At 39.9% G+C, this 16,946-nt stretch overlaps 1 protein-coding gene across 4 annotated transcripts in view; it reads right to left on the bottom strand.

Annotated features, from left to right (window-relative positions):
• TASP1 (taspase 1) overlaps window positions 1–14,623 on the bottom strand; it is a 90,196-nt gene extending 75,573 nt beyond the window's left edge. For all 4 annotated transcript variants that reach the window (XM_074864384.1, XM_074864387.1, XM_074864385.1 and 1 more), the window contains exons 1-4: window positions 14,541–14,623; window positions 10,838–11,055; window positions 9,042–9,109; window positions 7,404–7,472 (exon numbers count right to left, since the gene is read on the bottom strand). In XM_074864384.1, the coding sequence (XP_074720485.1) occupies window positions 7,404–7,472; window positions 9,042–9,109; window positions 10,838–10,982 (282 nt within the window). In that variant the 5' untranslated portion in view covers window positions 10,983–11,055; window positions 14,541–14,623. The remainder of the gene's footprint in view (window positions 1–7,403; window positions 7,473–9,041; window positions 9,110–10,837; window positions 11,056–14,540) is intronic.
• Window positions 14,624–16,946: the final 2,323 nt, after the last annotated feature.

The following is a 16,946-nucleotide window of genomic DNA, read 5'->3' as shown; positions in this document are numbered from 1 at the left end:
TGATATGAAAAAGAAAAATGGTTGTCTAGGCCACATGTGAACACATCAATGAAATTACATGGTCATACTTTTACAGTACAGTACATGCAATAAAAGCTGAATCAGGAAACAAATCTACTGGAAACAGCTCAAAGCTCTGTCTTAAATGTTAATGTTAAATGTTCTTTTTTGTACATACTAATTTGTAATGAATACAAGGAAACAAAAGAGAGAGCACACAGAAATGAAATATAAATTTGATGTTAGTAAGTCAGTTAGTTTTTGTTAAGTTTCAAATGAGCAAGTAATGAGTAAATTCAAAACCTGTTTTGCAAGATGTTGATTCTAATTTACAGAGATATTTCAAGTGTTCTTAGGGTTTGAGTCACCAAAACACCATCTTCCTGAAGAATCATGAATACATAATACACGATTAATATGTAATCATGCAACAGACCACAATCTCTCCATGTTCATTTTATACTACTCATCTTCATCTTCTGCTTTTTCCTTCTGCATCCAAGAAGTAGTACAAGATTTTATCCCATTTTATCCCACACGAGAACAGATCTTCAAATTCACTGTGTATATTCATTGTGGTGTTCATTTTGACAGCTATGTCTCACAGCTCAAATATATTCAAATAAATAAATTTGAAAAGATTTTAGGATAATGACACATTTGTAGTTTTGTGCACAGGCAATAACTTTCCCTAGAAGGAGGTGAGGGGGGAGAATACGATTTAAAAAAGGCTACCAAGATGATGGCTTTGAAAAGGTGTAAGACTGCAGAGCAGCTGCTGCCTTAACAGACTTCATTGCTCCCCAGGCTCCACAAGCATGAAGAAAACCGAGTCAGTGAAGTTTAGAACAAAAGGGTCAGAGAAGCGATGGGAGGAATCAGAATACGAATGGTGAAAGGTACTTAGAGAACAAAGTAAAAACAGGAATGCTTTAGGATGAACAATTCTTACTCCTAGTGCTGTCCAAGTTCCTTGCCCCTGGGTAATCAGAGTGCATAGACCTGAAAGCCCGGAGACAAATTTCTAATGTTCTCTTCCAAAAAACATTTGCTCAGTGCATTATACTAAAAAGCATTAGCAAAGAGGAAGAATTTCATGCTCTACAGATTTGTCACTGCCACAAAGCAAAGACAGCTGTTATCTTAAGATTAGATGTCATGGCCAAATAAAGGGAGGAAGAAGGACCCAGCAGAACTGAAGTCCTAGTAACACCGTCCAGAATCCTTCTGCAGACAAGAAAAAGCTCTCTACCATCTGATAAACATAATAATCAAAAGAGGGTAGGGAAAAAATACATGATACAGAGTGACACTAGTTCACTTTATTTCTAAAAATCTGGATGTGCCTGATGCTTTGGCATAGCACACTCCCTGGCACAACATCAAGGATGCACCGAGACAACTTATTCAGAGGATCTCAAGACAAAGAGAATGCCACCTGCTTCTCCCTACAGAATATTTATCAGAATACTATAGAATGTTGGATAAATTAGAACTCCACACCAACAAAATTGTAGATGCCTCTTCAGTGGCATAACTCTTTCATTTTAGGAGTCAGAAGGAATCTTACCAGTACAATCAGTCACAACACGAATACCTTCTCCAGTAAAAAGAAATAAAGAGCAAATTCCAAGCACCTGTTCAAAATTTCTGTGGAGCTTTATTTAGCTTTACAATCCGACTGCACTCAATTAAGAAGACTGTCTCAGAATTGCCAAGAGGAAGATGGTCTACTCTGAACTTCACAGACCTGAAAGGTGATGTGATAACAGCTTCAGACAGTGCAGGAACTGGGTGTGAATGCATGGAATTTTTGATACCTACCTGAGGGTCTCCGAGATGAGACATAAAGCCTTTGAAATGAGGCAGGGAAAAACCTTTACAAAAAATGGAAACAGAAATTCACACCTACTTCTACAAATAGGCAAGGACATGAAATACATCACACAAATACATCTCTTTTTGAAAACACGAGTCTCTGCGAAGTCTGACCAAAAGATTTCAAGACTCTGATATACAAATGGAGGAATACAACTTATGAAAATTAAGGTGTATTTTGAAATGAAAATTCAAAACCTTCAAGGAATGCAGAAACATTAAAACAGAAGCACGCATGCTTTCAAAGGGGGAAGAAAATAAACTGAGCTAACTGAAGCAGTCTCTTCATACCCTCGGACAGAAAAATGCAGTACTGCAAGAACTAGAGGACTACCATAGGATGGGGAAGAACCCAATCAAGGCATGCATCCAAGAATAGGAAGGAAGGGAAAGGAGAAAAGGTTTATAATACATTTATAATATAATTCTTCAGGAATATACTTCTATTTAAAAAACCAAGCAGAGAACAGCCGTTATATTTCTAAAGAGACTCAAAAAAACCCAAGAAAGCAAACCAAGCATGAGCTTTTCATGTTAACAGCAAGCCCTACCACCATAGAAAAGTAGAAAAGAAGAGGGAAAAGACAAACAAATGGCTACTCAAAGCATTTTAACAAAACATAAGCTTTCAGTTATGTGAAAAATACTGATCTACCTGGCAATTACTTCACCACTGAAGTGTCTCTTAACTTACAACTTAAACCTGTAGCAAAGGAGACAATACAAAGCTTTAAGACGTTAAACAAGAGTTTCATTTTCCCAAGTTACTCATCTCATAAAAACTCTCAAGCTACCAAGGGTATCATTTTTATTTTTAGAATCCTTTTTACTTCAAGATATATTTATAAATGTTCTGGCAGCAAACACAGGCATGCTGAAGTTTCTAGCTGTGGTCAAAGTTGGAATGCCTGAAGAAGTTACTCAACACTATAACACTAATAGTCCTGAATTACATCTAGGCAAAAAATGCTCTGTTTTCAACATGCATTAAAGAACATTCCATCCATCTTTGATACAGTTTTGGCCATGGTTTATTTGCAACTTTTAAAAGGGATTCAAAGTCTACGGGCATTTCTTTTGACACACTGTAATTTTAAAATTTATTTTTCTGTGGGGTTTTTGTGACAAGAAGTAATGGATGTACAAGGATGAGTCACGTCCTTTTCAATTACACCAGCTAAAATGTTTTCAAAGAACACTTTTGTCACAGATTACTGTTAGCCGCTCTGCTGCAAAACATCATAGTATTGCTTTTAACTAGAATTAACAACTTCCAGTTCATTACCCATTAAAAGTTCATCTATGGTGACTGCCTTAATACAACAAGGCCGCTGGCATTCTGCTTTCATCTTTAAAGAGAAGTCCTTAGGACTAAGATTCAAAAATCTTAATTACTATGAAATTAATAAATAAACAAAAACAAGGAAAAAACAATTCATCAAGAAACAAGTTGTTTCACTGCAAAATTTTGCTGACAACCCCACTGTTTGAGTATACCAACAGGTTCAAAATATTCTTTTGCATTGATCCACAACAACAACAAAAAGAAGCAAAGTAAATTGAGCATTTTCACTAAAGGAGATTGAAACCCAAAATGTGACATCCGCTTCCCCGCTAATCATATTAATTTCCAATTTAAATTCATAAAAAACATTCTACTGAAGTCAGATTAAAGAAAGTGATCTACAGTCAGTGTTAATAAACTGAGACTTAACTTAGAAAAAGTTTGAAATCTTCATCATTCTTTACAACAAAGTTATGTTCTTGTCTCCAGAACCTGAACAGTAGACTTTCTGATGTGCTCTATAGTCAAAGAAAAGCTTGAAACTGCACATTGTTCTCCCAGCCAGCCATAAATGCAATCAGCACGTGGTTTTGTTGAAAACTGCAAGTTTTAAGTGGGGTGTGTGGACCTTCACCACCCTAGAAAAAAGCTGCTCCAATCCCTTTGTGTTTCAAGAGAAACTCAGACTTCATATGGCGGCTGACAGCAAGAGTGCAAAAAGGAATGGTACTGCAATAATGGCTTTGTAGAAGCATACAGTGTAAATGATGATTCTTATGAAGCACCTTGTCCAGACCCATTTTATTACCAAAAACTGAAAGAGGTAACCCATTCATTTGTTTCCCTGCAATGACAGAGTTCACAAACTGGAAAACATAACTGCTTTTAATCAACTCAAATACAGCTGATGCTTACAAAGACCAGCACAGTTATTTTAACAGTATTCTGGGTCAGCTGCTCTTGTTACTTCGGAAAAGAAGTCTACCTTCCCTCTAGTTAACTATTAGCATTGTGATCTTAATCACAGAACAACTTGAGATTCATACAGTCCAACAAAGAAAGGCTGTTCTTTCTCCATTTAGTCTGCAAAAACAAAACAAAAAGCAGACAGCATACCACAAGCAAACTGTCAGCTTGCTCATAAAAGATCAAGAGCAAGTCTTGCGCCTCAACAAGTCTTTGAAGTGATGCCTCTTGGATTAGCTGAAATTCTGTGTAATAAGAGTTGTGTAATTGAGCGGAACTGAGGAAAAAAAAAAATCATCTTTTGTGACACTTCCACAAAAAGATATCTGTGCCTTGCAAAGACTACAGATTTTTTTGAATGCAGCGTTAAAAGTCCAGGAGAACTGTAACAGTGATTAAATATTTCAGATAACCTCACAGCAATGTGTTCTACAGCAGCCAAAATACCAAAAAGTTACAAACAGTACTCCGCAATGGAATCTGTTATTACATGTTAGACAAACTTTTGTTGTTCTGTATCTTAATCTGTATTACAGTGACACATGTAAACAAACATCGCTTTCATACAGATTTGTGCTATGTATCTGCCAACTCAAAATGCTAAAGTACTTTACAAAAAGGCACTATTTTTTCCTGCATAAACAAAAGGGTAGTGAAAGCTCATTAGAGAGACAGTCAACATACAAACCGACATTTTTACCCATAAAATTTGGTAATCGATGAGCAAAACTATTCTGTTTGCTTTGTTGACTTGCCACATGCAGTTTCTGTTTTCCATAGAGCAATAGGAAAAACAGCAGAATAAAAACAGAAGACACAGAAATGTCTGTCTGTCCAGAGATGACAGAGATGTCTGGAGGTGGTGTTCAGAATGAGATATGAGTAGATACAAACCTTTCAACATTCTGGAAGCTGACAGTCTAACACTTTGGGATTTCTTATACCAGATTTGAAAAACTGCCCCTGCAAACCACACCGTCTTCTGTTTTGAGTATACCTTTGATTTCTCCTCAATGTAACTGCATAGCTACGTACTTTAATTTAAAAGAAGCCCAAATCCCAACCCCCATATCCTTTATCCCAGTAACAGAGATGATAACTCACAATTAAGGGATTATATAAATCATTTAATAAACGAAAGCAAATAATTACATTAATGACAGCAGTACAACCTGAACAAAATAATATTTAAACTTAAAACCAGGAAGAAGTTAGAAAGAAAACATTTTGTGCAACAGTACACATAAACATACTACCTGAGACAATTATAAAACCAGGAAGTGGAATGATGGCAGGCATCACCACAATAGTATCAAGACAGATGAGGAAAAAAAGGTTGCTGATTGAAGTAATTTCATAAAAGGGTTTTAATTTAATTTCATCTTAAAGCCATAACTTCTCACAAGATGTCACTTCAGAGTATTTAAATCTACTAAAGTAAAAGAAAAGTCTCTTGGGGATAACAAAAACAGATAAAATATTTACCCCAGGCACAGCTGCAAAGAGATATATACCTGTTAATTTAGGCTTCTTAAAATATGTTTTCTTCCGTGTAGCTCAGGAACATGATAAAAATCACAACACAAAGTAGATTTTTTTTTTTCCCCACTGAGGAGGGAACTGACACACAAACCAATCTGGTGGAGTAACCGCAGCCTCAGTTAGTTTATGGAAGTGCATTATAAATAATTCTATTAGAGAGATACCTTTTGTTTTCACGTAGCTATATTGTAACGTATAAGATAACACATGAAAGCATATTTGAACAGTTCAGTGGAGACCAAAAAGTACTGTTTAAAGCCAAGAAGCTTGCCAAGTTAAAAGTATGACTGAAGTCTTGGCTCCTAGTCAGCATGTTTAACACATATTAAAGTAGGTACTGCCTGCCTTACACTAACCCTATCAAGTATGTTATTTAACACTTTCCCGACATACGTGTAAGCAAATCCACTGCTAATCCTCTCAGAATACTACTATAAATTCCAAACCCAGGAAATCATTTTTACAGCACAACACTTACTTTGCCTTCCTTCTTTACTAATAAAGTTGGAGAGGAAGAAGCAATTACTCCTTACAGGAGAAGAGGAATACCTGTTTCAATCATTACTGACACGAGGGATTAGTGAACCTGGGACAATAACCAATCTGCCTCATTTACATCCCAGAAGTTCTTTTAGCTTTACTCTCTTCTACATTATTTCACAGGGATCCTTCACTGAAGTCAGATGCTATAAAAATCTCACCACTCCAAAAAGACACTTTTCCAAAAACCTCACAAACAGCTGCTCATCTCGTTATGATTATCAAGACTTTCTATCTATCTTAATTAACAAGTACCATTTTGAAATAAAAGCATTACTTGTCCTATTCTTCTACAATTATTTTGTCATAAAAACCAGAAAAAAGCATTATCTTACACTGAAGACACTTTTCTCTGGACAGACTGTTTCTAGTCTCTTATCCTATCAGAGATCATACAGGCACAAAGGAAAAAAATGTAAGAATAAAAGCCTTTGGGGACTGCACTAATTTAAGCTCATAACAAAAGTATGTTGTTGGACAAATGAGAACTTAAAATTCCTACTTCATTTTCACAGGGTCCTTTAGCTGGATGGAGAGACAAGCAGCGTTAAATTTATGCAATCACTTTTGTAGAATTACCCTGAAGAACTGAAAAAAGTATTAATAACACAACCCCAGAAAGCATACTCAGAGACAGTTACCTCAACATAATTACTACGTGAGAGTGTTAATAGAACTACTAAAGACTAACTTCAGCTAAATTGTTTGGATCACAATTTCAAGAATTGAAACATAATTCAGTGTGAGATATTAATGCAAACAAAATGAATGGGGACTCATCCTAGAATTTCTAGTTAACATATGTGACCAGTAGTATGATTTTTTTCCCTATCTAAGAAGCAGAGCCAGTAGAGTCTGCCTGTAGCTCGGTAAGTCAGAAATAAAGTTCCCTACAAAGTATTCAGTAAGTCTTTAATGACTGTATTTATTCTTGAAGGTTAAAGACTATCTGATAAGGCACACCTAAGATGACAACCAAACTGCACCAACTAGACAGTTTTTATTCAGTTTGCCTTTTTAGAAAGTCTTTAAATAAATTTACTCCAAAACATAGTGGAAAAGTGAAGTATAAAATTAGCGTAGCACAAAAATGGAAATCTCAGTAGATTTCCCATTTGAATTAATACCTTCCTACAGAAAAATCTGGCGATGCATCCAAGAGACTTATTTACTACTAGTCAGAAATTCATACCTCTAGTTCTATAAGTGCTGCAGTCACTGCATCTGTTGCGAGAGCACCAGCCTGTAGCTTTTCAATTGCCTGTAAAACAGAATTTTTAGTGGATGATTAGGAAATTCTAACACTCTGTGGCTAAGCCCTACATATTCCTAGTCCTGTACAAAACAAAATCTTCACCAAATTAGTTTAAAGTGTAAGAGAACATAAAAACAAGAGGCACTGGAAATAGTATGCACCATGCGAGGGCAGATCTGAAGGCATGATTTTACTACTCCGACATTGCGACACTGCATTTAATAGCAGATTCCTGAACAGTCAAATTTATAGCAAAATAAATTCTTATACCCAGTGTCCTCAAACAATGTTTCAGTCAAGAAGTTTCTAATTTTCCTTCCAAGACTCAACAAAAATCCCTAGTACCATATATGGCAATTGTCATGAAATTGAACAGAATCTACAAGTCAGCTCATCTAAAGGCCAACACACAAAAACAAATCAAATAATACAATGTTATCTTCAAATTATATATGCACACAAAAATGAACTTCTAAAGCCTAATATTATTTCTTAGATCCATACTGGACAAGACTTTACAGCCAAGTTTTCTCAGGGAACCCCAGAAAACAACTATGGCTACATCTTCAGTTGCGAGACAAATCTGTGACTATTTGTTCTTTATACAAGTTATTTATGTTAGCTTAAGGAACCAAATGGAATCTCAACTTAAGACTTAAATTCAACAGCAAACAACCTTTTTTCACACATAATTAGCTGGAAAATGAATATCATCAGGGTTAATATACAACTTTAATGAAGCTAGTGTTAAGTTTGGATGATTTTTGAGACTTCTCATTACGAAATTTGATTGTTATTAGGATTGAGCAACAGAACTGCAAGATGAAGTGATAACTATCAGAGGCCAACTCCGAGACTCTTCTAAAAAGCCTGCCAAGCTCCCCAGCTCCTTCTCCCTGGAGAAAGCAAAAGGCATTAGAAATTTTGGAGACAGGTCTTCCAGCTTCTCATTCAACACTTACTAGACGGGACTTGCTAGTTCCAAAGCTACGTTCTTCGGGGAGATTAAAAAAAAAAAAAAAAAATTAATTTCAATGGAAATTAAAGTCTTGCCATTTCTCTCTTCCCAGCTTTGGGAAGAGGGTTTGGATTTTTTTGTTTTGTTTTTCCTGTTTCTACCTCCCCTCCTACCAAGAAGTTAAGATCTATCAAGAAGAAAATAATTCTAGAAATCCCTGCATTCACGGAGCAATCCGGATGCTAGAGTTTAAATCAATTCCAAAAAGAGTGGACATCATTGAAAGAAAAATCTAAATGCCATATTTAGCTCCAGAAATCCCAGAGCCTCAGGAACAGTGCAGGAAGCTGTAGGAATACTCCGTGTAGATACCACTGTGACCTTCTCCTGTTCCCCCACTGTTCCTTTGGGGTCTGCCATTTGCCACCAGACGAGAACTTGCTGCACCTCACAGCCATGCGCTCTATTGACTCCGTATCACGTTCACTGTTGCTGCTCCGTTTTTCCACTAGAAATACCTACAGCCTGAGTAACTAAACCTGGATATAGAAGGGACAGTGCTTCCGAATATATTTCTTGCATATCCACTATAAGAGTGTGGAGCTGGTAAGACATACCTTCTGACAGGCTCTTTTGCACACATGCTTGTATTCTTTAGCTTTGGATTCGGAATGATAACCTGCACCTAAAATTAAGGCAAAAGGAAAAGAGATTAGACTATCTGTCAAACTATAGCCCATAGTTCACATAAAGAATTAAGATACAGACAAATACAGCCTTCCTTATTCTGGATTACATTGGCATTTCCTTTTTGTATCAATGATTGACAACCTTTGCATTCCAACATTAATTCAAATACACACAGTAAAATATAGGATAGAGAGCAAATATGCAGAAGCATACAGGTATAAATCTCAGTGTCATACAATCTGTTCCTATAAACACTCTCCAAGAGATTCCAGTTTTGTTCATTCTTGGAGAACTTCCAGCATAGCTTTTTTATTTATTGTCTATCACCGAGCAAAAACCTTGGTTCTAAGTCAAACTCCAATTTTCCTTTTACCGTTGATTTGCAAGTTTGCAGTTACCGTTCTGTTCATCTCCTCATATTTATGCTGCATTTTTAGAGCTCATTACTCCTGCTTTAGAGACAGAAGACTTCCTGGAAATAAAGATCAGACAATTTTCTTCACCTTTTTCTCATTTTCAGTCTTTATGTCTACCCTGTTGCATCTAACCATTTTGCCCTGTTTTGCAGCCACTGCCCTCTACTTCCATACGTGAAAAATTTATCAGTGCCCACTATTTGACTAAATACAGCCTCAGAAAAATAACAGACAAGACTAGCAGGCTGACATTTAAATTCCATCTTCTTCTGTGTTCTTGTTTTTTGAACTTGACAAATATGCTTTATCTCAACTTTCCTTTCCTCACCTCCAGAACTGTTAGCTTTGAGAAACAATACTAAAACAAGTTTTAAGACTACTAGTGAAAGAAAAAGAATTTTAAATGGAGTAAAGAATACCAGGGTCATCAAATATCAGCCCAGAATAAGTTCTTTGAGGGTTTGTTTTTGTTTTTTTTACCTTAGGATTTTATAAACCAAAATAAGCATGTTGGTTTTTCAAATATTTTAGGTGTCACCAAGCTACTTTGCTCAATTTCACTCCATGTCATCACACATATGCTAAAAACAAATATGCAGCCAGATATAAGCATCACCGATATTTTCAAGATCAACAGTATTTAAGAAAGAATCTATTAGAAAAGAATTTATGACACACAACACATCATTTTTGTATGACAAAAAGATGACCTCTTCATTACATGTGGAGAAAATAAATAGTAATTCACTTAAATATGAAAAATATAAAAAAAAACCCAAACAGACTTGGAGGAAAACCTTCAAAAGTGTAAAAAAAAAAAAAAGTGAAGTGCTGCAACGAACAGCCTAAGGAGATTTCAAAAAGTCTTAACTAGACTGTCCTTATGGACAACCTAGACAAGGAACTGTCAGTAACAAAACAGCTATGTTTGATCTTTCTGTAGGATAAGAAAATAGACTGAAACATCTCTCACATTTTGTAGATTTCCTAAGCTTAGCAGATAACTGCAGAATTTAACATATTATAACCATTTAATTTAGGGATTTTGTCTGGGGTTTTCTTTGTCAAGAAGGAAAAAAAAAAAAAACACCATTCAGAACACACAAAACCTGACATTTTTATTAACAATTTCCAAGATCCTCCAGCCAATGCAGCTTCCAATCAAATTCTCCACTCCCAGATTTACACCCAAAGTTAATAGCACTTCGTTAACACACTAGTATTCCAAAGCCAATATAGAAGTTTAGTTGCTATTTAGTTTGTATATGCACTATTTCCATTCCAGCTGTTACGCTTCTGCATCTTACCTGCATGGACAAGCACAAATCCCACTCGTTTCCCTCTTTGGGTTTGCTTTGTTTCGGGCTCTTTGACCACCACTTTTACAGCTGTAACCTGAGACGATTTGGAAGGTAACACTTCTACTGAACTTATCCCCTTCTCCATGATCATACATTAGGATCACCATCTTCTACTGGAAAAGAGCATCCTTCCATTCAAAAATAAACTCTGGAGAGGAATCATCCTAAAACCAAATCACATGCATACATTAGATGCTGATTTCAAGAGATGGATTTCATACAAATAACTTCAGAAAGAACCATGGGAAGAGAGGTTTGAAACAAGGAGAGTATGCCTCTTGAAAGAAGGCCTTCTAAGTTCTGCACCTTCCCCAGCTACCAGTATTAATGAGACTTAAAATAATCAAAATCCCTGTTGCAAGTTGAAAAGCAGCCTTTTCGTTATGACTTAACCTGAATCTAATAATCTTTCCAGACATTGTAGGGAATTGGTGATGGAAGGCTTGTCCATGACTGAAAGTTGTTTTCCATGGTCTCCTTTTATTCAACAGTACACTTTATTTCTCCACTCATCATGCCTGTTTTTTAATGTGATGGTGCTCCATAGCCACAATCTTTACTTTTTAAAAGTGTCATTCCCTGCTTGTGTGCGAAGTCCTAAGCAGCACTGCATCAATGCTGGCAAAAGCTGAAAGACAGTGTAAATGCTTGCACAGCAGAATCTCCTGTCCTCAAATCACATACCAGCCTCTGCCTGCGTGATTTTGTGTCTACATTTTATGTAGGGGATGTAGAAACTGTGCATTAACACAAATTAAACAGTCACATAAGAAGTTATGAACATGTGCTCTAGAGAATTGTAGCATATGAGTAACACTTAAAAATGCCATACCTTTTCCTTTCTTTTGCAGGAAATAGCTGTTTAAGAACCTATAATGAATTCCTACTCTTCCATACTTTTCCATACTTTTTCATCCCTTACCCTTGTTATTCTCCACTGACTTGCGAGGGGGGGGGGAGAAAAAGAGAAATTAACTTTTTTTTTTTTATGGCAAAGTATTTCTAAAAAAAATGCCAAATAAGCCTGAAACAGTAAAAGAAAGTTTGCCTAGATAAGTGTAAGAATAGCTACCATGATTATTAGTGAACCACAACATGCTTAAGTTGACCTCAGATAAATTAGTAACCCTATTTGGTTTTGACCATAACCCTCAAGATGTTTATAGAATTTAAAGTTTATAGAAAGTTAATGGAAAAACTGTCAGTATTTTCTAGTATACAAAACAAAAAAGTTCCCAAATTAAAGTACAAAACTATGTATCTTTCAGGAGCCAGAAAACAAACTCACTGTATTTACTGCTCCTCTTATCCACAGCCTAATACATGTTAATCCTGACACAATACCGTTTCTCTAGCTCAGCAGTTAAAATCAAAAGCAGAGACATTCTACATGTTGAATTAATTCAGGAAGTAAAAAAGCATATAGCATTAACGCATGAATGGAGAAAACCTCTATAACATATTAAGGTATTCCAATATGATGTCTATCACTCTTACCACCTCGGAAGAGACTTGTAACCTAAGAATACTAGAAAGTTAATAGAAATGAAAAAAATGAAGTGTTTAATACATAGGGTTTAAACCACAGACTTTGCTAATGCTATATGGCTTACTCCAGTAATTAAATACCACTCCATTTAAGCAACCAAAACAATGCAAATGATGTTTAGCAAGATTCAGCACAGGCACAGAACAGAGAAACTTGCTGGTTTACCACAACCATCCTTTCAGTAATGAAAATTAGCACAGCTTTCTAGGAAGTTATTTATTTTCACTCATTTTTTCTTAGATGCTAAACATACATAGGTATCTTCATATATTTTTAAGTTTATATTTTAAAATTAAATAAGAACTTATTGTTATATACATATACAAAAGACTGCTACAATACATAGACTCTACAGAGAGCAAAAGCATTTATGGACTACATCCAACTGTAATTGTCTCCTGTATAAACTTCAGAGCTAAAAGTCAAGTCTTAATCACCACATTTACTTCCTTTTTGCTAATAATAGTGAGGAAAGCTCCAGCAGCTACTGGTACAGGCAGTAAGCTGAAACACAGTCTGTTTCCTGCAAACTCTGCTTTGCTACAACTTGTTACAGCACACCATGTCCTTACAGGCGTGACAAGGACTTAAGTTAAATGTCAGAGGAGCAAGTAAGGAACCTATTCATGAAGAAATAGAAGAAATAGTGTGGTGGTAGGGAAAGTGATAATGATGGTAGTTAAATACTTTTAGAAAATGAAGATATGGATGCCACTTAAAGACTACCTAATAGCATAACTCCAGACTGAAAACCATAATTAGGTCTTTACATACACTTGGGTCTGAGGATGCGTTTATTTTTACCAGACAACATACAGTCAACCCCTCTCAATAATTTTCTTCATTTCCTCCACATCAACTCTATTCTGTCAAACCCCCTCCATCTCAAACCGTTCTTCAAGGCCTTTCAAATTGCATTCACAAACCTGCTGCTTCCACTTCATAAGTTCCTGTCGGACTCAACCTTTCCCTTTCCAGATTTTTCTGTTCTCCTTCCTGGCTGTCATAGATTCATGACTTCTGATCTCATCGCTCCTTGTTACACAGTTCACTTTTCTACATCTGTACAGCTACAGAAATGGTGGAGAAATATACTCTGGTTTGACTCCTGAAGGACATAAACCTTAATGCTTTCAACAAAGTAGCCCAAAGCACTTCCTCCGCTGAAAAAAGTAACATTGAATCCTACACAAGCACTCGGAAAAACGTAAATAAAAGGGCGTGTCACACCCGACGTTCAGGAGTGGCTCAGTCTTTCAGCCGCAGACACTGCAGCTATTCTATGGGCCAAGAGGGGACCCTCACCGTGCCCCCGTGATTCCAAGTGTCACTGCACAGAAAACAGCTCTATAAAAGAGCAAACACTTACAAAGGCGGCTGAGGGGTGAAGGGGGAGACGCACACGCCGATGTCTCCGTCTCAACACTGGCAATAAGAAAGAGTTTGTTTTTAAGAGCTTTTGGGTTTGACACTGAGAGGCCTGGGCGGGGAGGGGGGACGACGAGCAACAGGGCGAGAGGAAAGCGCTTAACCCCACGAGGGAGCAGCCAAGCCTCCCCCCCACGGGACCGATCGCTTCGACAACCAAGAGGGAGCAGCAGCAACCGAGAAGCTGACGAGGAAACGAGCAACCACCAGCCACGAAACAGCAGCAGAAAAGAAACTTTTATTCGGAAAAAAAACCTCGGCGAGACCGGCCGCGGCCGCCCCACCAAAGCTCCCCGGGAGGGCCGGGCGGCCCCTCAAGCCCCGCACCGGCGGAAGGGGCGGGAAGGCGGCGCAGCCCCTCAGCCCCGTTACCGCCTCACGGAGCCGCCGCCGCCGGGCCCCGGCGTCGCCATAGCAACGCCCAGGGCCACCCCCCCCACCCCCCTTTCCCGGGAGACGGGGCCGCAGCGGTGGCGGTGACGTCACCCCCGGGGAGCCCCGACCGGCGGCGCGCGGACCGCTCCAGCCCGCGCGGCCGCCTCGCGGCGCCACCGTTACGCCGCCGCCCGCGGAGCCTCGGGAAAGGGGTGGGGGGGGTAAGGACCGGCCGGGGAGAGGCGGGGATCGGCGGGCTAAGGCGGGGCAGGGCGGCACCAGGCACGAAGCACTCACCCTCCGCCGCCGCCAGCCTCGCGCACACCCGGAACCGTCCACCCGCCCGTTGCCTCGGTGAGGATGAGGCGTCCCGCCCCCCGCCGCCCACCCATTGGACGAGGCCGGCCAGGCGAGCGGAAATAGCGACATCGCCGATTGGCGGCTGGAAGGGCGAATGAGGCGCCGGCTATCGCGGGAGCGCCAATGGCGGCGGGGCGGGGGCGGGGACTCGGCCCGGGGGCGGGCGTTGTGGCTGCCGCTAAAGGGAAGGGCGCCGCCACTTCCACCCTCAGGGTGGGCGGGTGGAGCCGGAGCGGCGGGCTAGTGGGGGGACGCTGGAGGGAGAGCGGGCGGCGCCTTCTCCGCGGGGTGGGGAAATGGCGGCCGCAACCTCCCCGAGGGGAAGGTGTTCGGGCGAGGGGGAGCCGGGCACGTTGTCTGTGGAGCAGCTGCACCCCGCCACCCCCAGCCCGCCTCCCGCCCCCGCTGGGCCTTCCGGCCGCTTTTCTCTCGTGACTTCCTCGCGAACGGCTGGTTCCACCGAGCAAAACCTAATGAAGAACGAGACCTGATGTGTTTTGCCTTGAGGAGCTGCAAAGGGTTTGGTATCTTGCTCCCCGCAGATGCATGACTTACAGTGTCAGCGCTGAACAAAACAAACTTTACTTATTACAAATAAGTATTTCTTAGAACAGTCCTGTCAGGAGATCTTCCCACCATTTGGATATTTTGTATCTCCTTCCTTCAATCACAGAATCATCACAGTTGGAAAAGATCTTGAAGATCATCCAGTCCAACCATTAACCTCACCCTGACTGTTCCCAACTCCACCAGATCCCTCAGCGCTGGGTCAACCCGACTCTTAAACCCCTCCAGGGATGGGGACTCCCCCCCTGCCCTGGGCAGCCCATTCCAACGCCCAACAACCCCTTCTGGAAAGAAATGCTTCCTAATATCTAATCTAAACCTTCTCTGGTGCAACTTGAGGCCATTCCCTCTTGTCCTATCGCTTGTTACTTGGTTCAAGAGACTCATCCCCAGCTCTCTGCACCCTCCTTTCAGGGAGTTGCAGAGGGCGATGAGGTCTCCCCTCAGCCTCCTCTTCTCCAGACTAAACCCCCCCAGTTCCCTCAGCCGCTCCCCATCAGACCTGTGATCCAGACCCTGCACCAGCTGCGTTGCCCTTCTCTGGACACACTCGAGTCATTCAGTGTCCTTTTTGTAGTGAGGGGCCCAAAACTGAACCCAGTAATCGAGGTGCGGCCTCACCAGTGCTGAGTACAGGGGCAAGATCCCTTCCCTGTCCCTGCTGGCCACGCTATTGCTGATACAAGCCAGGATGCCATTGGCCTTCTTGGCCACCTGGGCACACTGCTGGCTCCTATTCAGCCGGCTGTCAGTCAACACCCCCAGGTCCCTCTCTGGCTCTGAGGGGCGTTTGAGTTTTGTGTACGGTCACAGGAATGTTAAGTTCCTGTTAATTTCTGCCCATTTTGTTCCAAAGGAGACTGGATGTCCACTCTGGTGGTGTCACTTTCTAAAGCTACCTTCCCAGGAATGAAGGCAGCCACATCCGAATCCCATTTCCTTAATACCTTCTCAGCTAATCACTACTGTCAGGTTTGGGAACCAGCTGCGTACGTGCCTATCACTTCATGTATCCCAGTTCATGTCCAGGATTCCTGAAGTGCCTTCACTCTTACAGCCCCAGCTCCTCTTCTTTGTAGATCTGAAACAACACCAGGTGCCCTTATGGACTTACTTTTATTGTAGAGTACATTTATCTCAGCCAATGCCTCAAATTTTCATTTGCAAAAATCAGCTTTTTCAAGTTGAAACTAAAATTTTTATCGGATCAAGACACAGTTGTTCTTTTTGCAGAGTTCACTAAAGAGGGGGTCCCTGATCTCTTGCTCAAGCTCCAACGTGAGAAGCGACAGGATATATTTTATATAAAAGATTCTCCTGAGCCCTCTAGGTGAAACAGATTTTAGCTCCTTCCCCTTTTTCTTTTCCTAAAAGGAGGCACAATGTGTAGCTGTAGCAGTAGCTCCTGCCACAGTATCATTCGTTCTCTGCAAACCAGCTGTCAGGAAGTTACCTGCTTCAGCCAAATGACATCTTTAAAGGGAATTTTTACACATCAAGTTTTACAGTACTTCTGACACCAGTTTCATTCACTAGCTAAAACACATTTCAAAGTAAATAATAACTAGTAATAGATTACTTACACTTCTTACCATCATTACCATGTAAGACAAACATCATTTGGTCTCACTCGTATTTGTAGTGAATATATTTTAGCTTGTGGCCACCATGTCGTACACAAGATATATGGTATATTAAACATTAATAAAAACTTCAGCACTGAACTGTCAAGAACCAAACAAAAAAATCTGGAAATTAAACTTTTTACCCCAGACT

The sequence above is a fragment of the Strix uralensis genome, chromosome 3 (genome assembly GCF_047716275.1).
Source record: "Strix uralensis isolate ZFMK-TIS-50842 chromosome 3, bStrUra1, whole genome shotgun sequence".
Lineage (NCBI taxonomy): Eukaryota > Metazoa > Chordata > Aves > Strigiformes > Strigidae > Strix > Strix uralensis.
The sequence above is the reverse complement of the archived record's forward strand: the minus strand, read 5'-3'. Positions and strand labels throughout refer to the sequence as shown.